This window comes from Schistosoma haematobium, chromosome 7 (assembly GCF_000699445.3).
Source record: "Schistosoma haematobium chromosome 7, whole genome shotgun sequence".
Classification (NCBI taxonomy): Eukaryota; Metazoa; Platyhelminthes; class Trematoda; order Strigeidida; family Schistosomatidae; genus Schistosoma; species Schistosoma haematobium.
Genome location: NC_067202.1, coordinates 16,688,329 through 16,716,197, shown reverse-complemented (window position 1 = coordinate 16,716,197; position 27,869 = coordinate 16,688,329). Strand labels below are relative to the sequence as shown.

The 27,869-nt window shown below is 36.1% G+C and overlaps 1 protein-coding gene across 1 annotated transcript in view; it reads right to left on the bottom strand.

The window, feature by feature from the left end:
* The window catches only part of TNS1_3 (Tensin 1), a 101,711-nt gene that overhangs the window by 30,463 nt on the left and 43,379 nt on the right, over positions 1-27,869 (bottom strand). Inside the window, exons 6-15 of the mRNA XM_051218120.1 lie at positions 27,277-27,726; positions 24,370-24,545; positions 20,133-20,472; positions 17,760-18,101; positions 16,664-16,735; positions 13,740-13,934; positions 11,624-11,661; positions 7,544-7,595; positions 5,848-5,953; positions 2,025-2,077 (exon numbers count right to left, since the gene is read on the bottom strand). Of these exons, the coding sequence (XP_051064556.1) occupies positions 2,025-2,077; positions 5,848-5,953; positions 7,544-7,595; positions 11,624-11,661; positions 13,740-13,934; positions 16,664-16,735; positions 17,760-18,101; positions 20,133-20,472; positions 24,370-24,545; positions 27,277-27,726 (1,824 nt within the window). The remainder of the gene's footprint in view (positions 1-2,024; positions 2,078-5,847; positions 5,954-7,543; positions 7,596-11,623; positions 11,662-13,739; positions 13,935-16,663; positions 16,736-17,759; positions 18,102-20,132; positions 20,473-24,369; positions 24,546-27,276; positions 27,727-27,869) is intronic.

Below are 27,869 nucleotides of genomic sequence, written 5' to 3'. Positions count from 1 at the left end.
ATCCAAAAGATACAAGTGCTCATTAACAGTTGTCTATGCAAAATGCTTCTGATCTGTTGGCCAGACACTATTAGCAACAACCTACTGTGGGAGAGAGCAAACCACATCCCAGTGGAGGAAGAAGTGCTGGAAGTGGATAGGACACACATTGATGAAGGCACCCAATTGCATCAGAAGGCAAGCCCTGACTTTGGATCCTCAACGTCAAAGAAAAAGAGAAAGATCAAAGAACACATTACGCCGAGAAATGGAAACAGATATGAGAAGAATGAGCAACAGTTGGATAGAACTAGAAAGGAAAGCCCAGGACAGAGTGGGTTGGGAAATGCTTGGAGTAAGTAAGTAATATTTTAGGCTAAACAATTCTATATTTTGAAGCATTAGTTCAACAGAGATGACAATGTACACAATACATAAATTTTGGTGTCCTGCATGAATATCTGGGCTACCTGTTCCCTGCCATCTAGATATTTCAACAAGTTGCCTGTTTCTTTGTTTTAACAGATCATTATGTCTATTAGCCTCATAAACAATTCAGGTGCATTTATCAAAAGTTCTCGACCTCTCACTGTACAAGTTACAAAAAAGCCGAATCAGGGACAACGTAGTTGCTGACTGTTATAACTTGTGGGCCTTATGCCCCTATCAATATATGACATAATGTTATTACCAATTAGAGAACAGTGGATTATTGACCGGACCAATGACGAGCAAAACCCATACGAGGAGTCTAAAGTCCTTATCGACCGTTCTTCCTGCCTAATCTTGCCCGTAGAGTCCAGAACACCAATCTCAGCCTCCAAGATATAAATCATGTATTTCAAACATACTGAGTTTACATACAAACCAAACAGTCAACATCGTGATATGAAATCCAGCCAACAGTGGTTATGAACTTAGGAAACTGTAATGAACAGACCGGGCGTAACTCAAGAACGGGATATTGTATAATAATAGTCTATAAATCAAAATAAACCTTATGATAAGAGGAACACGAATAAGAATCAATTCCTGAACTGCACGGAGAACATTAATCCAACCACACATGATGGAGAAGCTCTGCAAGATGTGGAATATTTCACATACTTATGATGTATCACCGATCAACAAGGAGGTTTGGATGCAAACGTAAAGGCGAGGATTGGCAAAGTGACGGCCGGATTCTTACAGTTAATGAACATATAGAACTCAACCAATATCAAAGTCACAATCTTTAATATGAATTTCAAGACAGTTAATTCTGCTGTACGGAGCCGAAACTTTGAGGACCACGACAACCATCATCAAAAATGTCCAAGCATTTATAGACAATTGTCTACACAAAATACTCAATGTCCATTGACTGGATACGATCAACAACAACCTACTGTAGAAGAGAACAAACCAACTTTCATTTGAAGGGGAAATTGGGAAAAGGCGTTGGAAGTGGATAGAACATACATTGAGGAAATCATCAAACTGAATCAGAAGACAAGTACTAACTTGGAATCCTGAGTGTAAACAGAAAAGAGGAAGATCATAAAACACACTACACCGAGAAATGAGAGTAGATATCAAAAGAATGAAACAACTGGAAAAGACTGCTTAATACAATGTTGGTTGGAGAATGCTAATAGACGGCCTATGCTCCTCCAGAATGAGTGACAGGCTTAAGTAAATAACTAAAATATCACCTCTCATATACATTGTTAAGTAACATAAGATTACTTTGAAAAGTTAGACCGATAACATCATTATCCAGTAAAAGATAAACTCGACAACTCAGTGACATGAATCAAAGTCTGGAATAGAAAGATCTTTATTTCACTAACGAACGATTAAAATGATAAATTCTTATTAAACCCATTTTTATTATGAATGAAGATAATCTGGTCGCCGATAGCTGAATGGCAAAGGGTTTTGATAGTCAAAATGATAACAAGTGAAAGTGGTCGACATATTGAATTATTTGTAAACTGAATTTAAACATCTTCATTACTGGATGATCTAACCTTAGCTTTTTGTGGTTAGAATGAATCACTTACCGACGGGTTGTCTCGACCATTGCTCGTCATAACTTGAATGTCCCCAGAAATGTCTGCAAAACATGAAAAAAAAATAAGCAAACTAATTTACAGAGAACGATTCAAACAAAGTGTTTCGTGTTATGTTTCTAAGATTGACATACACATAGAATAGATAGGTTGTTATAAGTAGTGATATCCAGGACCTGCATTTTGTTCCACTAAGGACTCATCAGCTACACATACCTGCATCACAAATTCGATGTTCCCTTTGAAATCTGAACCCATTACCTTTTGTTTCAAACACTCGATGCGTCATCCACTTAACTAGTGAGTCCAGATAGCCACTCACATGTGTAACAGTCATAAATTCTAGTTCATTTTAGAACGGTTTGGGTTATTATTTTCTTTGCGAATCCCTGGAAAAGAACTGGTTATATATGCCTTCAGAATTTAGGTATTTTTTGACTATGTTAAAGTAGGCTGTCGAACCGGTAAGTGCCAAGATGACTTGTTCAGGATTTGGACCCACATATTATCGACTAAGGATGCTGATGACAAAGCATATTATGAACAATTGCATTGACGCAAAAGTAATAAACAATATTCAACATATTGGATTGTTATAAAACCGTTCATCAACAACCTTGGACTTGGGATCAGTCAGATATAATCAATGTGGGTGTGTGTGTACGAAGAAACATTATAGATTCACATTATTGAAAAGTTAAAGGATGGAATTCACTTTTGCTTCTGAGACCACTCCTAAGAGAAGTCAGACAGTTTTGAGTTGTTAGGCGAAGAAGTCATTTTGAAGCAGTTCTTCGGTTCTGTTTGAAGTTAAGATGCAGACGAATCATGTTATTTCGAATGTGCTTGTTCATAGAGAACCAAAGTCAACACTCCATTTGATCCATCAGAAGTATCAAAATAATATGCTGTGCAATAGATGAAGTACAACAGAAAAATATCCACTGAAATCACAGTCAACGTTATGTGCCAACGGTATGAAGAGAGTTGTTAAAGTAGATATAGGATCCGTTTACATAATTATTTGTAGTCGTATAAAGGTCTGAATGGGAAGATGATTTAGGATCGTATCGAAAGTTTTCTTTTTTATCGAATGTTCCTTAACCTCAATAAAGAAATGTCCTAGAATTATTCTGATTGGCTAAATCTACTCCAAGTGAGTTTGAAAGTCAGTCAACTCAAGGTAACCTGTGTAATTTGACTCAATCTGGTTACTTAACTATTCTTTCATATCACATATCTTTTATGTATTTATAAATTAGTTGGAACACAATATGGTTGTTGATACTTTATTGTCATGAGTTACATTGATGATGAATGATTTGGAAGATAGTAGTTTGTTAATTTGTGCCTTGACGATTCTGAACACAATTGTTAGTGGAACATAGATTGGATTAAAGCACGTTCCATGCACAACTGTGTTGCTGCACGCTGGTTGGCTAATTCTTAACCAATCAGCGCTAACCGACACCTGAAGAACACCCTAGTCTTCTCATATAAAAACTATAATGTTTTTCTTAGTGTGCTTCTTACTTCCATCTAACCTTGTTATTTGGAATATAATCTCTTTCCTGTTCAACCGTGTTCTGATTTGGGGACTTGTCGAGTGAATTGATGTCCAAGAATACTAAGCAATAGGAATAACTGGTTTATAATAAGAGAGAAATATAACAGTGGCGATGCGGAAAAAGGAAAACAAATTCGGCGAGACTCTAATTTACGGATGACCTTTGAACGGATCTTAAATGACCTTGACAATTATTAGTCAATCAAAAGACAGTTAGTATAAAGTAAAAATATATTCTAAGAAAGTAATGAATTACAATGGTTAGTCTTCTTCACTACTCTTCATCGGTACATGGATTGTTGTAGTATTCGGTTGAGCTAGTCATCTGATATGGGCATCTTGAATTTGTGGCGAGACTCTAATCTAGGGACGAGCCAATCAGAAGCGTTTGAGCAATTTCAATCATCAGCCAATCAGAATACAGTTAGTATAAAGTGAAAATATATTCTAAGAAAGTAACGAATTACAGTGGACATTCTTCTTTTACATGATTTAAAAACTCGTTAAGGTTTGATAAAGGTTCAGAGGTTCTGAATTCATAATGCATATGGTATAGAAACTCGTCCATAGAGTTAGGGTTAGGGTTAAGGTTAGTGTTAGGGTTTATGGTTAAGGTTAGTTTAGGGTTAAGGTAGGGTTAGGATTAGGGTTAAGGTTAGGGTTAGGGTTAAGGTTAGGGTTACGGTGCTAATATACGATCGGTTTACAACGGATTTTAGAGAAGAGGTGTTTATTGAGAGGCTACAACCCTAACCCTAAACCCTAACCTTAACCCTAACCCTAAACCATAACGCTAACCTAACCCGAAACACTAACTCTATGGACGAGTTTCTATACCATATTCATTATGAATTCAGAACCTCTGAACCTTTATCAAACCTTAACGAGTTTTTAAATCATGTAAAAGAAGAATATCCACTGTAATTCATTACTTTTTTAGAATATATTTTCACTTTATACTAACTGTATTCTGATTGGCTAATGATTGAAATTGCTCGAACGCTTCTGATTGGCTCGTCCCTAAATTAGTCTCGCCACAAATTCAAGATTCCCATATCAGATGACTAGCTCAACCGAATACTACAACAATGCATGTACCGATGAAGAGTAGTGATTTATCTTAAATTCAATAGAAGTACATAATTCTTTATTATAAAGAGTAAAAGTTGAGAAAATCATACACAGATCTTGATAACCTGACCGGACAAACTGTAGATAATGGTCAAGTCTACTTAGTAAACGATAACAAATTTTTGTAATCCTCTATGATCAATAATCATCAGGGTAGCATGAAAAGCTGAGATAATGAGGAAAATTTGCAGATCTAGTGAATAGTTCAAATGGAGTTTCGTTTTCAGTAATGGTCAGTTCGATTGTGAAACTCTCATCGTCTTCTTAAACAACACCATCAGTATATTCTTCAGGTAAAAGGAAGTTGTTCGAATTTCTTCATATAGTCCTGTCGACTTTCATTTTGATCAGTTACGATTGATCTTCATTGTCTGTATCACTCATTCTGACCTGGTTCTTTATCTTCTAATTGTCCATGATGTTTTCAGTTAGTTGATGAATTGAGTCAATTTTGACTTGTTCATTGATTACTGATTGAGCGATCTACCAATTCACTGATCTTCTTCATATATCATCTGGCGGATAGTTTAACAATTTCCTAATAGAATATGTGTTCACAGTTATCTACATGAATTGGATGATATAAGCGAAGATATGTCATGGCATTTGACAACCAGTTAGTGTTCATTCACATGAAGATGTAGAACGTTTATAGCTTGTAGTATTTCTCGTAATTGGAACAGTGAATTTAGTAGATGATGTTCAGTTTTTCTTTTTGTCAATTCATCTTTTGTTTGCATAAGATTGACTCCAAACAGTATCAATAATCTCGTTTTCATTTCTGATATGACATTTATATAAGATAGGATGTTCGGCTTATTGGTTTATACACTGAACAAAGTGATTGCTCTCTCTATATCCATTAGTAGGTAACTGTCTCATAATCGATATGATCGAACTCTACTAGTCATGGCTACCTCATCAGACCTCTTGAAATTACCCCCCCCCTAAGGTAATTAGTCGCTATCAAACAAGTATATGTTTTCTATCAGTATGTAGAGAATGTGGAGATGGTTACCAGAGTAACTACAGCCTGTTTTAACATAATTCAATTAAAATATCATATGCTAAACTAGAAAAACAACATGATAATAGGTGTATTCGAGGTTGACTTACGATCTTTTAGCAGGGGACATATAAGTTAATCTTGATTTTGTATATGGTCCTTGAGTTTGATAAATTGTCGGAGATCCAGAAAATGCTCTGCCTCTAGTTAGTCCACCTATTAATGTATTCATGGAAAAATGGTGATAAACAATGGGGGCAAAAATTATAAGTAAATCTATGTACTGTAAGTAATGCTATGAAGACAGTGAAGCTCTTGACTCACCGTATATATTAGTTTAGTTTTTCGTTATATAATCTCATTATGTATATATCGTAACTTCTTACTTATGGTTTGATTGATATCTAAAAATCTGTGAGTTTTTGAATCAGAAGAAGGATAATAATGGGACGTATTCTGTTTACTGTCGACATTTTCTGATTGGTCGTTGAGAATTGAAAGAGCTTCTAAACCAAGAGGCTTTAAATTTTTCAGTCAGTATTCATAGTCATTGGGGTTATCAGTCAAAGAAATGAACATTAGTCTAATCGCCTCAAAATGCCCTGGTATGGACGAGAATGAAGACAGTCAGTTCTTTCTCTTCAAATGTTCTCATATGGCTTCGTATATACAGACACTTCCAGTGAAGTTCCAATCACAGACTTCTCACGGCATTTACTGTTATGCACAAAACTGAGGGGAAGAAAAGTGACTGTTCAGCGCTTTAACCGGTTTGGTTGGTACGGAGGATCTATCTAGGGGAGTTAGAAAACCCTGATTCCAAACCAATAGTGTACATGGGCTCCAGGATCCTGAGGGAACAAATGGCGTACGAATCTATTGTCGGTCACCAGCTGTCATGGGACTGCATCTCCTAACGTTGTTCCACTGTCTTGTGGATCAGACCGCTAGATCATTTATACAGTTAGTTTATAATTTGAAACAATTTATATTCAGTAGTGACATCATCGACATGAAGTATAATGGAGTAAACTTGTAGATCAGATGGATGATTTTCGTAAATGTTTCAGTTACAAACGTCTTGTTGTCCTCTTGAACAACATCGTCAGTCAAGCTAACCATGCAAACAATGACAACAATAACCAAACAAGATTAATGTATCGACAAGACAAACTATCAGTCAAAAGGTGAAAAATTCTAATAGTATTCTATTTTAAATCTATGCCACTTAATATTTCACTGAGTGAAATCATGAGTCAATTGAAGCTAGACCACCATGGAGAACCTAGAAGCAATGGACGGCCATTTCGCCCTAGTACGAGACTCCTCAGCAGCGTGCGTCCACGATCCCGCACCCCGCGAGATTCGAACCCAGGGCCTATCGGCCTCGCGCCATGTGCCTAACCAACTAGATCACTGAGCCGGCATCCAACGGTGTTAATGTCTAACTTCAACCAATCCACGAAGTTGCGCCACTGTATATCATTGTCTTCAGTGAGTTGATTTCTCATAACAGACCTGGTTGAACTCCGCTGGTAACGGCTTCTCACTAGAACTCCAGGAGTATCCCTTGAAGTAAGTCACTAGTGTGCAGATGATTATTATCAGAAGGGGTTTTGTGGAGATTTTAGAAATTTCAATTGACTCATGATTTCAATCAGTGAAATTTCTAAAACCTCCACAAAACCCCTACTTAATATTGTCTAACAGGACTATGAAGACTTCACCATTAAATCATCCACGTCAGGGAAAAAGAACTTCACCAAAACAAAAACCGAATTTTCAAAGGAGTATTTAACAACTTACTCGTTATTTGATTGGATGCTTCAACAGGAGAATGTACAACTTGTATCCTTGGCTATTAAATTCAATTAAAACAGTTACATTTGTAATATCAAGGTGATTCATTGAAAAAACAAAGTCGTTTTAATGAAATAATGAAAATGAACAAAATAGATTAGTTCATAATATCACTGAATGAATTGAATTACGTAAACATTAGTAACTATATTGCATAGGAATAGTGAACATATTCAGACTTAATATTGATAACTATTATGTAATCATTTAAGCAAAGATGGATAGTGCCTAGCAATGGAATCCAGCTTGACTCGCATTTCATCTTATTTGGCACATGTAAGCTGGATGTACCTGCATCTCAGAGTTGTTGTTCACTCTGGGACTCGAACCAAGTACGGTTCGCTTCAAACGACAACGCATTATCCACTTAGCTACTGAGTCCTGATAGCCACTTATTTGTGCAATGGGTTGAAGTTTTAAACTCACTTGGTATTGTTTATTTGAATCTTCTCATTGATGTAAAGGACTGCAATTGATCAGTCTCTTATTGACATATGATCATCCTGGATAACGCGATGGCGTTTGAAGTGAACAGAGCTGGGTTCAAGTCCCGAAGTGGACATCAACTCTGGGATTCATGTACATCCAGCTAACGTGTACCAGACAAGACGAAACGTGCGACCTGGATTCCACTGCTAGACACCATCCATCTTTGCTTATAAATTTTGTGAATTAAGGCAATGTCAAGACAATCCGCACAGGATGCACATATGCCAATAAGAGACTGATCAATGGCAGTCCTAAATAACAGTGAGAAGATACAAGAACAACAACACTAAGCAAATTTATTATGTAACCATTCACAGTATTATTCTTTTGTGTATGTGTTTCGCTCATCTGCTTTGTCGTAAAATTTTTTTCACAATAGTTTTCTGGATGAAGATTTACAGAAAGGCAACCTCATTTATAGGTTTGATCATTTCGACTAGTGTTAACTGGAGTAGTACTAGTGTAGTGTGTGCTATTAATGTCGATAGATATAAGTGGTATGTCTTATCAATTGAAAGTGGAATGCCTAGAAGCAGAAGTTTGAGAAAAGAGAAGAGAAGAGAGTGATTGGTATGGAAACGAAGGAACAACAATGAAGTCAGAGACAAATGATGGATATGTTACAAATGAAGTATTTACTGTGTGGTTGACAGATTTTAAGATACATTTGGTTGTCACCACTGGTGTTCTCATTCATTACACCGGAACTCGGAAAAAAATTTATGAAAAAACTCATGTTTCCTTTAGCTGTGGTAATAAAACCTAAAACATACAAATGAATCAATCACTATCGAGAAAGTAATTTCCAAGGACATGCCTCAAATAGAAAACTGGCCTGTTCTTTATCAATCTTATTATGGTTAGTTTTAATGAATGGAACATCATTTAGTACGTACAAGGCATTAAGTTGTTGAAAAACATTCATTAGTTTATATAAGAATGAAATTATTGTGATTCTATACATGATGGAGTGGTATTTCATCGCAATCTCCGTTTGGGGGTAGATTTGAAAGTCGAAATAGGGTGAGGATTGGGATTAAGTCTTATTCAGGGTTATAGTTAAAAGTAGGGTTTATGGTTAGCTTTTGATAAAGATCATGAACCGATTGATGCTAGACCATGATCGAGAACTTGGAAGAACTGGACGGCCAATTCGTCCTATTGTGGGACTCCTCAGTGGTGCGCACCCACGATCCCGCTCGCGATATTACAACCCAGGGCCTTCAGTTTCGCGTGCGAACACTTAACCTACTGGACCACTGAGCCGGCATTCAATGGTGTTAATGCCTAACCTCAACCAATCCACAAAGTCGCGCGACCATTTTCCATTGTACTGAGATAGACATCTGTCTCTACCCGACACGGATTAGCTCCACTGGTCACGGCTTCTCACTAGAACTCCGAAAATTTTATCACGAAGCTAGTCACTAGTGAGCACATGATAATTATCAGTATGGGGTTGTGGAGATTGTTAAGTTTTTGATTGAGATCATGAAACGATTGATGTTAGGCCACTATTGAAAACCTGGAAGCACTGGACTCGCGCGCGAACGCTCTGGGTTCGAATCCCGCGATCGAGATCATGGGTGCGCACCGCTGAGGAGTCCCACAATAGGACGAAACGGCCGTTCAGTGCTTTCAGGTTTTCAATAGTGGTCTAACATCAATCGGTTTATGATCTCAATCAAAAACTTAACAATCTCCACAACCCCTAAAGTGATATTTATGATTAGTGTTAGTTGTGATTCATATAAACTAACCCTGAGCCCTAAGCCTGAACTCTGATCATAAGCTCAAACTATAACGGTGAAGAACATATTGTCAACCTAGAAAAGTTTTGAATTGATGTAACGTCAGATCTCGCACCTTTCCATTAAAGAAAACAACTCAAAGTTTCAAGATCGTTCAATAGTGGATATGTGAAAAAGGACTAAAGCAGTTGATGTAACTTTATTCGATTATTTTTTGTAAAATGAGAATTATTATATTACTCTTACTATCCATGAAATATCAATAACATTGTACGATTATTGGAACTTTATTTAAAAACTATATGAGGTCCTTTATAATGATCAATACATATTTCAAAGATGACCAATATAACCTAAGATAAATCATCTGAGAGTTGAATGAGCAAATGATCATGAGTGTCTTTAATGAATTACTCGCGTATTTTGGGACTATCGAGTGTATACTACTGAGGTTAATCACAGGGAAAGGATAACAGTTCGGTGGATGAATCAGTGAGTTTTCATCGACTGAGGTGGTTAAGATACACTCTCGACCACCAACTACTTCGACGGGGAATGTTATTTAGCGTAGGAGTATACTAAAAAAAAGATAGAAACGCCCAACACAAGATATGTCATCAGCCCATGATATTATTGATAATTGAACTAAACTATGTAAACAGCTGAACATTAGTTGATTGATATTCGAGCGACCAACTTAACCAATGAATGAAGCTATTGCATAATATGCTAAAGAAACATTCTAAAATGAGAAGGTCCATTCACTCTGTTTTACCTTAGATTTTGAGTTCCAAAATCTTCCTATACGATTTTCTCTTTTCTATGCTAAAAATTCTTTTCTGCAACTAATACTTTTTGATGCAATATTCTAATCTGACAGCTAGAATCAATGCATATTTGTGCCAGGTTCTATGTAGCATTTGGTTAACCAATTCATTACTGATTGAAACTGTTATTCACTAACAGTAGAGTGTAATTGTCACATTGTATATATAGAGAATCGACTCAAGGTAGTGTAATGTCGGTTATTATGTTAAGCCCATATACCTTAACTCTAGGTTTCGGACAGACCATTTCATTCATTCGACTTGAGTCACATTCTGACCTTGTTATTTATTCGCTTATCAATCTTGACTGTTTTTATATGAGCGCGTAGGTGTGTGTACACTTATCCCTTTACTCATCACATGTCTGTAACCTACTTTTGTGTAACTATAAATATTGATTAACGTTTGATTAAAGGGGAGTTGGCTTGCCCACCATCTCCACTCCGAGTCGTTTCTCTTCTCTCTATTCCATTCGCTTTATATACAAAATATATGTATTCAGAAGTCCATTCTCGTTATTCGACCTATCTAAATCCGTTATTAACTAACGCGATTTAAGTCGACGATTATATACGAGGATAGGCGATAACAAACATTCATACGATCTAATTGGAGTCAGATCCACAGGCCACTAAAGTGGAAAGCTTTTTCAACAACATTGTTCGATCTAAACGACGACGAAATAAAGGGCCCCACAGTAGACATATGGAACGTTGCATCTCAACTAACTGATCTAAAGATAAACTGCTCCCCTCAATATCTGAAGATCTTTGGTTAGATTCATGGGTGATTTCATATTGAAACACTGATTAGAAGTTTTACATTAGAAGAAAACATCTCTCTACCTACTATGCCTTAATTATCAATATCTCATCAGAGAAGCTATCTAATACTTATATCAACTTCATTCTGTTTATGCAAAATGATAACGAATTACTTTTCCCCGAAAAAGAACCTACCCGTCTTGGAAATAAGTCCGAGTCTTCATTTTGTTCACCTAGATTATAGTATACAAAAGAGAATAAAGATGTTTTTTTAATGTTCATATTGTTTACTAGAGTATGATATTCTATCAGGCTTTACTTTATTTGGGCATGCATATCAATTGAGCAAGACAGTCATGCTTAGAAGCAAACCATTTCATCTATACACATATACATAGACATACGGACTCAATCTTACCATATGACATAATAATATCAGATAATGGACTAATATCTCGATATGAATTATCATGTTCATAAGGACGTAAGACAAGATGATATGGATAGTATGTGGATTGTAAAGAATAATCAAATTCATGAATACGAGAACGAGGAGGTGGAGTTGGGGGAAGAGTTGTTTTCAATTCGAGATCCATGTATGGAAATGGTAAATTCATTGGTGAAACTGTAAAATAAGTTTTTATTATTTACATCTTTAAACTTGTATCTAGAAGTGATCAATCAGTATTAATCGAATGAAAACAGACCAATAACACTGAAATAGTGTTCAACTTAATTATTGTAGAAATACAACCGATAACAGTCAACCAAGTTGTATGGCATGTAATTCAAGCGACACTTAAGCATACATTGTACATTTCAATGGTTAAGATCATGAGTCATTTGAAGTTAGACCACTATGGAAAACCTAGAAGCACTGGGCGGCTGTTTCGTCCTGGTGTGGGACTCCTCAGCAGTGCGCATCCACGACCTCGCCCCTTGCGAGATTCGAACCCAGGATCTGCTGGTTTCGCGCGCGAGCACTTAACCACGAGATCACTGAGCTGGCCGGCATCCAACCGTGTTAATGTCTAACTTCAAATAATCCACGAAATTGTATATCATATTTTATTTGAACACATAAATATTGGTACAAAGGAGCACCGAATGAATATGTGCTACACAATTCACTTGATTTGTGTGAAGGTTAGGATACTACCAGGATAATCAAATCGAAGCAGGTGGTTTTCTTAGGCGGCCACAATCCGAGCCTTCTACCTAAAGGTCTGATTCACAAGGCAGTGAAGCAACGTTAAGATATACAGTCCCATGGAAGCGGGTGACCAATAATTGGTTCACACGCTGTTTGTCTCCTCAGGATCTTGGAGTCCATGTGCACTATTGATTTGAAATCATAGTTCCCCATTTCCCCTACATTGATCCTCCGTGCCAACCAACCCGATTAAAGCTTCGGACATTCGCTTTTTGTCCTTTCAATTTCGTAAACAACAGTAATACCGCATTTGGTGAATAACACTGTATAGTAAATAATTATGTTACACTTTGTGTCTGTGAAGCGTAACCTTTAAAAGGGTGCTATATATTTGCACTGGTTGTTAGTGTTTTTATGTCGCTGAACCTGTCAGGTAAGTGATGATCAGATTTAGTAAATTTGTGTTTGCAGAACTAATTTGTACATGTTTTTTGTAGTGAGAGTCTATGTTCGATTCCCTTATTAAATACCAGTTCTGTTCAATTACAGGTATGCCTTGCTGATATATTCTAAACAGTTGCAAACTTAGGTGTACGGCATTTCCTCTCGATCAATTATCTGACCTTTATGTTGTTCTGATTGAGAAACTTTTTAAACGCGTGACTTTGACTGATACATCGATTTTGTAATGAATAAATCAAATGTACGATTGACTGGTTAATGGATAGCGAACAATGCCATGTTTCACTGAAATCATGAACCTAGGAGCACTGAACATTCGTTTCGTCCTATGGTGATGCTCTTCATCAGTGCGCATCCACGATCCCGTACGGGGTAGTTGGTCTCAGATTTCCATAACCCTGTATTAATAATGTCATGTTTGTATAGTTCTATGTTGATCTATATTAAATTACTGATCAGTGAATCTTTTAATTTCCTCATAATTAGGACTGTTACCCATATCACTGATTATATTAATGCAATATCACCTCCCAGACTTAAATTCTCGAAATTTATTTTATCCTAAAAATACAAAATTGTTATCCTTATGTTGACAAACTTTAGGATTATATAGAGACAAGAAGACATAAAACATCAAAGCGGTTGAAGAGTCCATCTTCCGAGGACTTTCAGGTACAATAATAATAATACTGTTACCTGGTATAGTGGGACCAGTGAAAGCTTGACTAGACCCGTCAACCACATGACCAGAACGTTGTTGTTGTCCAACAATACGTAATGGAATATCACCTGCATCTTGTAATCCCATCTCAGAATCCGAGTAGATTCTTCGACTTTCCGGTTTTCTAGATAATCTTTGTTCTAAAATAGCCAATAGAGCTGAATCTTCATCTGTAGGTTGAAAAAAAAAATCCGAAATTCCATTTCAAAATATAAATCTATTCAAAAAATAATTGTAATTAAGTAAACGCTTACAATATTAGTTACTAAGATAAGTGATTAGACATTGAATGCAACTGGAGGGAAATCAAAAGATGAAAGTTACATACTAGTTCGTACACGTTATCAACGTAATGTATTCCTCCAACGTTTGCTTCCCTGAACATTTTAATCATCATCGACAAGTGTCACAATCTGATACATTATCAGTGATCTATTCAGTTAGCTCCTAACCCATAAGCAAACAAAGATATCTTTTATAGACTTGTTATTGCTGTCAAGTTCCATGTGCTCATCGAATGTCTTTTTTATTTTGGAATTTTCAATTCACGCTTATATTCACATAGCAACCAAAGATTGAGGCCAAAACTTTAGATCTCACAGAGAACATGATATTTTTAACCTTACTTAATTACGCCTGTTACACCATGTGGAGGAGAATAGGCCATGTACCAGTATTCTCTAACCAACTTTGTCCGGGGCAATTCTATCTAGTTGTTATTCATTATTTTGATGTCTGATTCTAATTCTCGATACAGTGTGCTCTATGGCCTTTCTCTTTTCCGTTTGCATTCAACATTCCAAGTTAGCGCCTGCTTTGTGATGCAGTTTGATATATGTCCTATCTACTTCCATCGTCTTTTCCTAGTTTTTTTTTCGACTGGAAGCTGGTTTGTTTTCTTGCACAGTAGATTGTCCCAGATGGTATCCGGTCAATGGACATTGACTATTTTGTGTAGACAATTGTTTATAAATACTTGTACCTTTTTGATGATGGTTGTAGTAGTTCTCTACGTTTCAGCTCGGTAATGTCTTGACCTTTGTATTCAAGATTGTGACTTTAATGTTTTTCTGACAGTTGTTTTGAGTTGCATATGTTTTTCAACCGTAGGAACGCTGCATATAGTTTGCCAATCCCTGCCTTTACATGCCCATCAGATCCTCCTTGTTCATCGATGATGCTGTCCAGATACGTGAATGTTTCCACCACTTCCAGAGTTTTTCCATTAAGTGTAACTATGTTGGTATTCTTCATGTTGTATTTGAGGATGTTGCTTTTTCTGTTGTGCATGTTGAGGCTTACTGTGCTGAGGCTACTGCTACACCGACTATCTTCACCTACATTTACTTGTGTGTATGGGATAGAAGAGCAAAGTCTCACTGGATTACAATTCAAAGATTCCGATGTATGATTGGTCACTTGATTCTCATTGATCAGATTAGATTCACATTGTATGAGGGAGTTAAATCTAGTTGAAAAAATCAAGTACCTATCCCCCTGATATTTATCATGTACGAAACTTGTGCGATCTAAGTTTAGTATCGTTATATTCAATTAAACCACAATACATCGTATTATCAGTAGTATCTTATGCTATCTGTGAGATATTATTATTATTAATGTCTTTATTCAATATTATATTTCTGGTACAATGTAGAATTCCCAGGTCAAAGTTTGTCACCAAGTTACCGTTTCTTATTTCATGATCGATTCTGACGACACATGCTGAAATCTTGTAGTGATACCGAGCAATTGTCTTGTAAATCATTCAACCAGGATTGTTGAATTGTGATGATAACATCATTACGATACATGTTTAAACTTAGTAGGAATCAAAGATAATCCATCTTGCCAATAAGTGATTAGCAGTTAGATGTTAACAGTTCAGGAATAGAAATCTGAATAATGTTCATTCATTTCGATACATATCGACGGTCATCATGATGTCTCTCATTGGGCTCTTTCGTAACTTGTACGCCGGAAGGTCTTAAACTTTTCACAAACGCATCCGAAATGGGTTATGTGATGAATAGACATAATAATGTGTTAAAACAAACATAATAACATATAGCTTGTTGAAGTGTCTAAATGACAGGAGTAGGTATCTCAGTGATTCAAGCGGGCTGCTAGTTGAAACTCTAAATTAATATGTCGCAACTCTCGATCTAGTTGAGTTTCAATAGTCAACTCGAGGTGGAAATTCATATTTAAAAAATGATCAACTAATATGTATTTAAAAATTAATATGCTAAGCGGTGGATTAATACTTGGAACGATCAACTTTAATTTGTTAAGTTTCACCATCAAAACTAACACAATCTCAATAGTTGAGATCATGAGTCAATTGAAGCTAGACTACCATGGAAAACCTGAAAGCACCGGATGGCCGTTTCGTCCAATTGTTGGACTCCTCAACAGTGTGCATCTGGTGCTTCCACGTTTTCCATAGTGGTCTACCTTCAATTGACTCATAATTTCAACTATTGAAACCAATACGATCTCCACAAAAACCCCTTCTGACACTAATACAATCAGCTTCGTTAAAGAGGAAGAAGGTATTTGTGAAATTTCAACGAATGAATTTGAAGTAAATCCAACGTTTCGCCTGGCAATCTAGTTCAAGCTTTTTCAAGGATGATATTTCCTTGTCTCACATTAACTTGGCGCCCAAATACAGTAAAACTATTCGATCAAATTTAGACGAAAGTTCTTATTTATTATTCTAGAATCACATCAAATTACCAAAGGCAATCTATTTCGGTTTAAACAATCGGATAGTATATCACAATCTCTTACATTAAAAGGATGCCTTCATCTCAAGGTATACAGAACTATATCTAATAATGAATTATTAATAATGATAATAACTATTGTAAAGATTAATAAATCATGAACGTACCAAGATCTGATCCATAAGCATCACCATACGGATAATGACCACCACTGCCAAGTGGTACTCTTGCTGTATCAGCTAGAAAAATGTGAAGAAAGAAAGGTTTAACAATTAAAACTAGAGATGACATAAATGTTCATTAATTTGATTTGTAATACCTTGAATCAGTACAGTAACAAGATAATAACATGACGACACTTTGGTCATTTATGATGAGAATGTTAACTTAATTGACATTTTACATTAGTTTAATACATGCCAATCTTTCCATAGTTTTCATGTTCGAAAATGATGTAGGTCATTCTATCTTGTTTCTCAATAGGTTTTTGACAAATAGAAGTGATGGATCCTCAAAAAGATTTGTTTGACGGTTGGAATACTGCTTGGACACCCAGACCGAAGCAAGTGGTTTTCTTAGGGGCAACACCCGGAGCCTTTGACCCAGACGTCTAATCCATAGGACAGTGGAACAGAGTTCAGAGATGCAGTCTCGTGGTAGCCGGTGGACAATACTAGGTTCGGAAGCCATTGGTTCCCTCAGGATCCTGAAGCACATGTGCACGACTGCTTTGGAATGAGGGTTTTTCAACTCCCTTAGATAGACTCTCCGTATCCACCCACCCGGTTTAAGCATCGAACAGTCACTTTTCGTCATCTCAACTTCGTAACCAACACCCCTGCCACGAGAAGGCAGTGAGTAGGACTTCTCTGGCAGTGGTTGTGTGCACATGGCCATGTGCGAGTATTTGGAGAGGAAGGGCTGACTCTTCCCACTCTCGGAGGTACCAAGGCATTTGGGAGCGTGAAAAAACAGACATTTAGCTTGCTAATTATTAAATGTATGATTTGCTTTTCCTTTATTTATTGCTACTCTGAATTCGCTGAATGTGGCTGCATGTAATTGTGTGAAATTGATTAGTTTCTAGGGTTTATTCTAAATCTTTGTTTGTGATCATGAATCGAGCATCGGATATGACGTGATCCAATCTGTGTATGGCGTATAAACTCTATCACTAGAATTATTATCGTAGTATATGTAGTATCTCATACAAGAAAGAAAAATATAATAATTCCTGCGTTATAACCGCAAATCATAACTAACCTGACCCAGACCGACCAATTGCATATAAAGGCCTATTACGATTTCTAAGACGTGCATCTTCACTAGTTGATATACGTTTAGTAACTCGACGATAACTTTCTAGAGGTGTTAATCCAGAAGTACCAACAGCACTGCCACCACTACCAGTCGTAGAACGTCCAAATTGTTCTAATTTTGAAAGACCAGCTCGTCGATTACGAATATTTTTCAATTCTTCAAATAATTTCCTTTCTTGTTCATTCAACAATGAACGTGTTCTTTGTAGATCAATTCTTCGTCTTTGTTCAGCTTGCCAAGATGGATCATTCAATAAATCAGTTTGTGCAATATCACCAATTAATCCTAAAATGTTGAGTATATAAAAAACAAACATTTTTAGTGTTAGGGGGGGAAAGATAGCTTCGAACAAAAAAGCTGACATTTTAGAAAAAGAATTGATGGAAATATGCTTCACTGACCTAAAGTAGCTCCTCATGGTTCTAGCACGACAATCAGTATGAAATGATGATTCATGTTGTGTTATGTAGTGTCCGATTCCAACACGGACACACTAAGTTCCGATACATGGGTCCAGTCGGCTGTTACAGTAAGAAGAGACCTCGATTTCTGCTAACCGAATTGGCGTGCCTAAGGAATCCAAATATTTTGTTGACTAATCACTCAATGTATCAATTAACCTTATCATGATGAAATCAATCTATATATGATGTAATGTGGTCCACTGTGTTTGTATATTAAGAATTTCTGATTGAAATATGGGTGAAGTAGAGGCTGGTTACTACTCCTGGACTCAAGTCAGAGGCATAGAAAGGAGCTTGTGTATAATAAATTAATAGGGGCCTAGCTGTTGGCTCTGGGTTAATAGTGTTGGTAGGGAGTGTAATTGATCAAGTGAGAGACATAAAACTTTAAGAAAATATTCAATGAGAAATAGACCGAATTAGAATCAGTAGTCGGATTGTTGACTTAACACGTAATATTGTTTGGAGGGTTTCAAGACATAATCCTTATTGACTAGTTTCGAAAGATGAATTTGCAGTCATTGACGATCTTCAATAGTAAACGTTTTCCGATTAGCAGTGGAATCCACGACGCACGTTTCGTCCTATTTGGGACTCGTCAGCTGGATGTACCTGCATCTCAGAGTTGTTGTTCACTCTGGGACTCGAACTCAGTACCTTTCGCTTCAAACGACATCGCGTTATCCACTTAGCTAATGAGTATTGACAGCCACCTATTTGTACAATCGGGTGAAGTTTTAAATTCACTTCGTATAGTTTATTTGAATCTTCCGATTGATGTTCAGGACTGCAATTGATCAATCTGTTATTGGCATATGTGCATACTGTGCTTATTGCCTCGATATTGACTGATCAATTGCAGTTCCAAAACATCAATACGAAGATTCGAGTAAACAATACCAAGTGACATTTGTAATTACTTTCAGCATTTTCTAAAGAAGTAATCAACACCGTGTAGTAGAAAGATGGTTAATTTATCGCACGATGAATACATTCATTTCCTATGATGATCATAAATAATTCAGACCATAGAATCTGAATACAAAAAATCTAAACTTCCAATCTAAGTTTATTCGCTAATGATGAAATGTAACACTTACTGTTTATCGTCGGTGAGCTATAACCTGACTCCTGGTTCGACTAACTAAATCAATCATGATAACTCACTGGAACGTCATGAATTCCATCTTAAGCTTAACTACTTATGAATGTACGATATTTAAATAAAATGGCGGTTCCTTGGAGAATGATGATGAAAGAATAAACTATTTAAAACAACACTGAAACCTCCATCAATATCAGCTTAACTCATTGGTGAGTAGATAACAAATATCGAGCTGAATTAAATCCAGAAGTTCATAATTCAGTAACACTATGATGAAATAATTCCATACTTTGGTTAGATTACAAGTTACATTCTTCAAGCGTACATTGATTGATATCCATTCCATATCGTATTAAACTAGATTATGATTAAGCATATGCAATGTGGATAGGACACACATTGAGGAAAGCACCCAACTGCGTCACAGGACAAGCCCTCACATGGAATCCTCAAGGCCGAAGGAGGAGAGGAAGACCAAAGAACACATTACGCCGGGAAATGGAGATCGACATGAGAAAAATGAACGAGAATTGGATGGAATTAGAAAAATAGGCCCAGGACAGAGTGGGTTGGAGAATGCTGGTCGGCGGCCTATGCTCCATTAGGAGTAACTGGCGTAAGTAAGTAAGTAAGTACTATGCAATGCACATCTCAACGTTACCTACAATTTCCATAACTTCAAAAATGTTCTAGTACTTGATAGATTTCTTAACGCATATTTTAAACATCTTCAATCATGTTACTTACCCATATTTGATGGACCAGCTAATCTATTTTGTGATGAAAGATAAGATGGTTCCATAGCTGAAGGAATTTGAAAATTCTGTAACAAGTGCTGTTGTTGTTGTTGGGGAAACATTGGTGGTCTTAAATTTGAAAGAAGTGGATTAGAATTCGGCATTAAATTAGGACTATGAAATAGTGTTGGAGGTGGAGCACCAGACAATGATGGTGGTGCAGTCAATGATTCTCCAGTATTATAAGCAACTGATGTAGGAAGTAAAGCTCGTGCAAGATTATTGAAAGCAGTTGATGTAGATAAACCAGAAAGACTAAGTGTTGTTAAGGGTTGTATAGCTGGTGTGACCTGTTCATAGAAATAAAATGAAAATTTATTGTTAAAGCATTTAGAATGAAATCATATATTACACTGGAACTGTAAATCAATTGAGAGGGAGCATTTATTCCACGCTTAACTTATTCAGTAAACGTAGCTAATTTGCAAAATATCAATCCATCGTCTCAAATTTGACTGTTCCTTTGGAAATATCAGTCTATTGTCTCAGATTTCATTGTTCATTCATTTTCATACCAATTACATTCCATCTCCGTTCTTTCCTTCCCGATCTTCTAGTGAAATACATTCTATGCCTGACCACCGTTTTATATAGTACTTATATGGATATAAGTAACCCACACCATACTACATCAGCATTTAACTTGATCAAGGCTAATTATGCATGTAACAACATTGTTGAGATGCTAACAAAAGATCTTGTGATTTTGAAACTATCTTCTAGGAAATCTGTAATAATCAAGCGTATTTCATTAGGAAAATAACGAAACCTGTAAGTACATAGTGATTTTAGAAAGGTTACTAGTTTTAGAAGGTCAAGTGCTAATCTCATAATCTTCAGATTGAATACATCTCGCTACATGATCTCATTCATTTGAGACTTCTATCTGGATCCTTTTAATAGTCAGAAATAATGTTGTCATTCTAGGTCCTTCAATGGAATTCTTGGTATGGTTGATGGTAACAACTTCTTATTGACTATAAGTCAGTAAGTAGGAAACTGTCAATACCATGGTATACGATCCATTCCATTTGATATGCTATGACTGAAGTCATTTGGATATCAGTCTTCATATTTCACATACTAAGACTTAATTTCAACACTGATCACTTCAAACAAATAAGCATTATCTACGAAGTAATAGCTAATAGCTAAACGACTTATACAATGGGATCATTATATGTAAGGGTTCTTATTTAAACTATATTTTTCAGCACATCATGTTTTGGTATTCTTTCAAAAAAAGTTGTAATCCCGCGAGCGGGATTGTGGGTGCGCACTGCTGAGGAGTCTCACAATAGGACGAGTCGGCCGTCCAGTGCTTCCAGGTTTTCAATAGTGGTCTAACATCAGTCGATTCATGATCTCAATCAAAAAAACTTCATCTCCACAACCCCTAAACTCTTAATTATATTTCAACAAAGGCGTACTATACTGACGACCTTGAACGACATGCTAACCTATCAGGAAACACTTCCTAGTTATATAACTATTAACAATAGAGAAATGAAAATACAGTGGAATAGAGATTATAACATGCAAAATAATTCTTTACGTGTTATATTACTCATCATCGTAAGTGTTATATCTAGAGTTTAGATTCCTAATATACCGCGTACAACTAGAGCACTTGAACACTTTAATCCTCCACATCGTAAATGAGAATACAGAACACAAGTGAAAGGAATATTATTCCAAATAGTGTCAAATATGGTACAAATCTGTCAGGTATTTATAGTTTTTTTAGTGAAAACAAAATCATCATTATAGTCATTCAATTCGCATACAGGTAGTTTTAGCATTTGTTCAACAGGGAGGCTACACGTCGAGATTCTGGAATACTCTTCCAAAAGATGATTGGATGAAATATCTTTGGCTCTTTCTGAGTTTCTTAGAACTTCCTTAAGTTCGCTCGCTGGCCGTCCTCACAGTAAGGAGAAAAATTTTGAGTTTACATACTAGGTGCTGGGTTAGTGTTATGAGGGTTAAGATTATATAACCCTATGAGATTTTTTTACCAACTGACATCAACTACAATGTAACGATGTTATTGTTAACATTCTATTTACAAACTTAACGAAACTTGAAGTCAAGATTTATAGTCGGCAGTGAGAGTGAGAGAACATTAGGTAACTATACAAACACCCTTAATTATGCACTTTATCATATCAAAATGAGATATTTCTTGTAATCTAGTTTCAGCACTACGCCATACCAAGTATGAAATCTACCACCGGAACTCTGAGTACAAAAACGATACATTCAACTTTTCATCCTTTCTTAGTCCTAATTCCCTTTAGTAGTATGTTTCGGTCTTGTTTTGCAGTGGCAGCAATCATAATAAACCCTGAGAAACTAGTGTTATAATGTCTAAATCTCTTGAGTATGAAGATTGATGCAGGATAAAATGAATTCATTTCATTTCACGAAAAACTCGTCATCTCCTTACAACTTAGGTAATATTACATCGTCTTGATAAAGTTTTGTTCTCTGAGCTGGATGGTTTGGTTGTGGAGCTTTAACGTTCTTATGGACGAAATCATCAGCACAAACGTCATATAGAAGTGAAGTCTTCTATCTGAAGTTTGTGCTGATGATGTCGTCCAGAAAAACGATGAAATCTCCACGACCAAACCATCCAGCTCAGAGAACATAACTCCATCAAAATCATCCACCTGAGCTACAAATCTTCTCCACCATCTCAATATTACATCAACAAAATTATCATGGAAATTGATATACGATAACTTTACGGTGGAGATTAGAAATGACTATGTACATCATGATATAATGAAGATTGTAAGAAAGTTAATAAGATTGTGATGACAATATACAAGTTCATTTTTAATCAGTTTTGTAATTATGCATTTTAGCTTTGTAATGTTAATACTCAAACGGTTAACTCTACTTAACTTTTTAGAGGCATCTCTGAACAGCTTGCAAGTTTGTGTATATAAAACTTTTCCTCCATATGCTCTGATATGTATGATGGTGAAGAGAGTCTGCTCTTCCTCTTCAGATGCTCTCACACGGCCTCACGTATACAGACACTTCCAGAGAAGTCTCAGTCACTGACTTTTCACGGCATTACTGTTGTATACGAAACTCGGAGGAAAAAAAGCAAATGTTCGACGCTTTAACCGGGTTGGTTGATGTGGAGGATTTGTGTAGAAGAGTTCGGAAACCCGTTGGTGAATGTGGGTTCTACGATCCATAAGGAATAAATGGCGTACGAACCTATTGTTGGTCAACAGCTGTCATGGGACTGCATCTCTCAACGTTGCTCCATTGATTTATGGACTAGAGCTTTAGATCACAAGCTTGAAAAGTGGCCTACTGAGAAAACCATTTGCTTCGGTTTCGGCGTCTGGGCAGTATCTCAACCGTCACAATAATCGGATGATGAAGTGTCACGCATACACATTTGATGCCTCCTTGTTCTAATGTTCATGTGTTTAAATTAATAAAAATAAGTGATATGCTAGCAAAATTAAAGATTATCTGTAATTTTGGTGACTATTCTATTTAAATAATCCACGTGATATTTAATATTACCCCAATTACACTGTAGAATGTTCGGTGACTGGGATTCAAATGAAAAGTTTCCTACGTTTACATCATTATGCTCTGATAGAGAACATAATCGTAACTACTAAGCGAACTGTACTGGGTTTCAGTTCCAGAAAGAACATCAACCCTGAGCTCCTGGTACATCCAGCTGACGAGTCCTAAATAGGACGAAACGCCCTTCCTGGATTCCATTGCTAGCCACTATCCATCTTTGCTTAAAAATATAAGTCTTGTTTAGGTAATCAGATAATACGTCAGTACAGCGAGAGGAAATCGATGAGGTATGAAGAATGGAGTAGGGAACTATATAAATCAATCATAGATCAAATGGTAAATAAGAGATTCTGAAGAGCTCTTACTATTGGTCTTACTGACTTTCATAGAATCTTTTCTACATCATGATGTACACATTCGTCTGTCAACTTCCATGGTAATTTTGATGATGTAATATTATCTAAATTATAAGAAGCTGATGAGAACCTAGTAAAATGAAATGGTTTCATATTATTCTGCAGCAATCTTTGAATTTTACTCTCGCCAAATTAATCAATGTATGACAAGAAATCCACTTAGATACCAATATTGGTTAAATAACCTACCTGTGGATACATACTCACAGTGGGGATGATTGACGGTTGTGTCTGAGGAATCTGTAATTGTTGTTGCATTGGAGTTTGGTGTTGTTGTTGTTGTTGCTGTAAAATTACACGTTGTAAACTTGCAACCAATGAACTAGGAATAGTAGCGGATGGACGTTGAACAGTTGCATAAAAACTACTATCTATCTGTTGACCTTAAATGTGAAAAATACATGTATGTATATTATAAACAAATAGGTAAATAGGTAAATACATTCTAAGAAATAAATATATCATCTCAATCGATAGGTAATAATTACAATGAATTCCTGGAATTAGTCTGTCTGTTAGTCGAATCTGTTCACTACCATGAAGACGATTAGTTCCTCTAAATGTTTTAGGTACACATGTCCTAATGACTTGGAACTAATATAAAACTAATATCAGTAGTTTGTTATCAATTGCTTTCAACTAATTACCATGAAACAAATCAACATGATATAATAAATGAATAAGACTAGATTTGTAAGCAGAAATGGTGATGGGTAGCAATGGATGACAGAATGCGTATTTCGTCCTATTTGGGACTCGTCAGTTGGGTCTACCTACATCTCAAAGTTGATGCTTGTATCTGAGTGCAATCTTCACAAGATGCGTATATGTCAATAAGAGATTGATCTATTTCAGTTCTAAACATTGACGGGAAGATTTAAACACACAATACAGAAATGAATCATAGATTCGATTGATTGAATTCACCCAAGACTAATAATTAAACACCATGGTACTTACTACACTAACTAAATAATCATTTCATATTTTACATCTCGAATGGAGGAAACAAAAAGTTTTATGATCCTATTTATTCTATGAGTCAATTAACATTCATCTCTTATCAATACAATTAGGCGGTTCGTTTCAACAATGAGCGGAATTACAGCCAGTTTACAGTGTAAATCATAAGTGAGCTTGAAAGACACTGAATTTCAACAAGTCACTCACAAATAATTCATTCAAGCCTAGTTACACACAGATTGCTGAACTAGTAATAAACCTTGATTCAGAGTTTCCTCTCCACTAAATTCAATCGTCAGATGTCTAAATTTGGTTCACGCAATATTGATTCATTTAGACTACTAGTCACATTGAAAATTCACCAATAGAATTTGACTAGTGTAAAAAGACCAGACAAACATGACATTGTCCACTACTCATTAATCGATTGATGTAAAGATTTCAATCTTACAGAAGATTGCTTGTAGTTTGAATGATAATGTTAATGCTTTAGAATATAAACCTGGAAGAAGAGTGTTTCATCAAGATACAACCATCAGTTTTTTCAAGATTGTTGATGAACCTTGCTGATGAGAGAAAGGCTAGTGCAAAACGTAGGTCATCACAGAATTTCTTGTCAATTATCGTCAACTAACTAACTTCGAAAATGAGCACTTTAGTGTCAGGTAACATGTTACGAATATCTCCCTGCCTAATTGATTCAATATCATCCTATTATTGACAATGTCATGACAACTTACGCAGATATACTGTCAGGATTTCCTCTAATCAAGGTCGAATTGTTTGTGTTGATGAGGATTCCGTAAACGGAATGTACACAAATACGCACTGACCTCTAGTTTTTCCATGATATCAGTTCTTGATTGAAAAATTATCTTTAACTTACATATAAGAGATCAACCCTTAGTATTCTCTTAATTAAACACAGAGGTTTACTCATTGAGCTAACCTTATTTAGACAACTGTAGAAAAGCACTTGATAGCTGTTCCGTTCCAATATGGAAATTCTTAGCAATGTACCTTCAAATTGAAAATATGCCCTATGAATGGATAATCTTAAATTTTTCAAGCCTGAAACAGATACCTTATATTTTCTAGTTTTCAATAGTTACCCACCTCACAGATGTGTTCCAAATAGAACCAGTATCAAACAAAAATACCTACTGTCTCCTTTTCTCTTTATTCTGATGATTGATTGGATAATGAAAACCTCCACATCTTAGATGATGCACGGAAAACAGCGAACAGCATGGATGCAACAAGATGATTTGGACTTTGCAGATGACCTGTACTTTCCGACCTATACACAACGATAAATTCAAATGAAGTCAAACATAGTGGCAGGAGATCGTGCAGTAGTATGTCTCAACTTTAACAAGGTAAAAAGCAAAATCAAGAAATACAACTCAGGGAACACAAACCATAACACACTCGGTGAAGAATTTCTGAAAGAGGTGGAAGCTTTATATACCTGAGCAACATCACTAATAAACAGGGGGAATCTGATGAGAATGTAAAGGAACGGATCAGCAAATCAGTAATAGCTCTCCTACAATTAAAGAACATCTGGAACTCAAAACAACTGTCAGCAAAGTCGTAATTTTCATTGCAGACATGAAGACAGTTCTTTTGTACGATGCTGAGACTTCGAGGACTATCGAACATATCATCAAAAAGGTACAAGTATTTATAAACCATTGCCTCAGCAAGACACTCAATGTCCACTGGCCGGATATCATTTGGGACAATCTACTGTGGAAAGAGACAAACCAGCTTCCGGCTGACGAAGAAATTAGAAGACGTTGCAAGTGGATAGAACAAATATTGTATAAATCATCAAACCGAGTCATGAGGCAAGCCCCAACTCAGAAGCATCAAGGCAAAAAGAGAATAGATAAACCGAAGGAAACATTTTTGCAAGGAATTAAAGACAAACATCAAAAAAGAATGAATAGCAACAATTAGAAAGGAAAGTTGAGGACAGAATAGTCTGAACAGAATGCTGGTTGATGTGTCCTCTGCCCTATGAAAAGTAACAAACCATAAAGTCATCTAATAGTTGTCTTACATATTTACACACACCCCTCATATCACTAATAAACACAAAAATGCATTAATCATGAGATTATAAAATTACGTAATCTTTATTACCAGCTGTATAATCCAAAGTTTGTTGTTGTTGTTGTGGATGGAGTTGTTGACGTTGTTGTTGTTGTAAAAGTTGTTGATGCTGTTGAAGTAATTGTTGATATAAACTTTGTAATTGTGCCAAATTTGATCGATTCATTGAAATTTGCCCACTTGACGATTGATTATGTGTAAGTTGAGTTTGTTGTTGATATTGTGGTATATCAGAGTACATGTTTGCAGTATAATCTGATTGAATTAAACCTTTAGTTAGTAAATTATTATTTTGTGGAACTTTTACTCGAGGACTAAGTAATGCTTGTTGATATAAAGGTATTTGATTTGTAGTATGTGAAGCATCTTGAATATTTATCCATTGACTAGAACTTTGTGGACTACGACCACGTATTACTGGATGACTTAGTGGATCAGATGTTTGTCGCATTAAGTTCAATCGATTGGGTTTTGATGAATCTGTTTAGTAAAGATAAATCTCAATTACTTATTGAATAATGACACAATGAGAAAAACGTTTGTTACGTAATTGACTATTAACATTCTTGAAAACTGATCTATGTCTTCAAGTTCACAATAGGACTAGTTGAATATTATCAAAG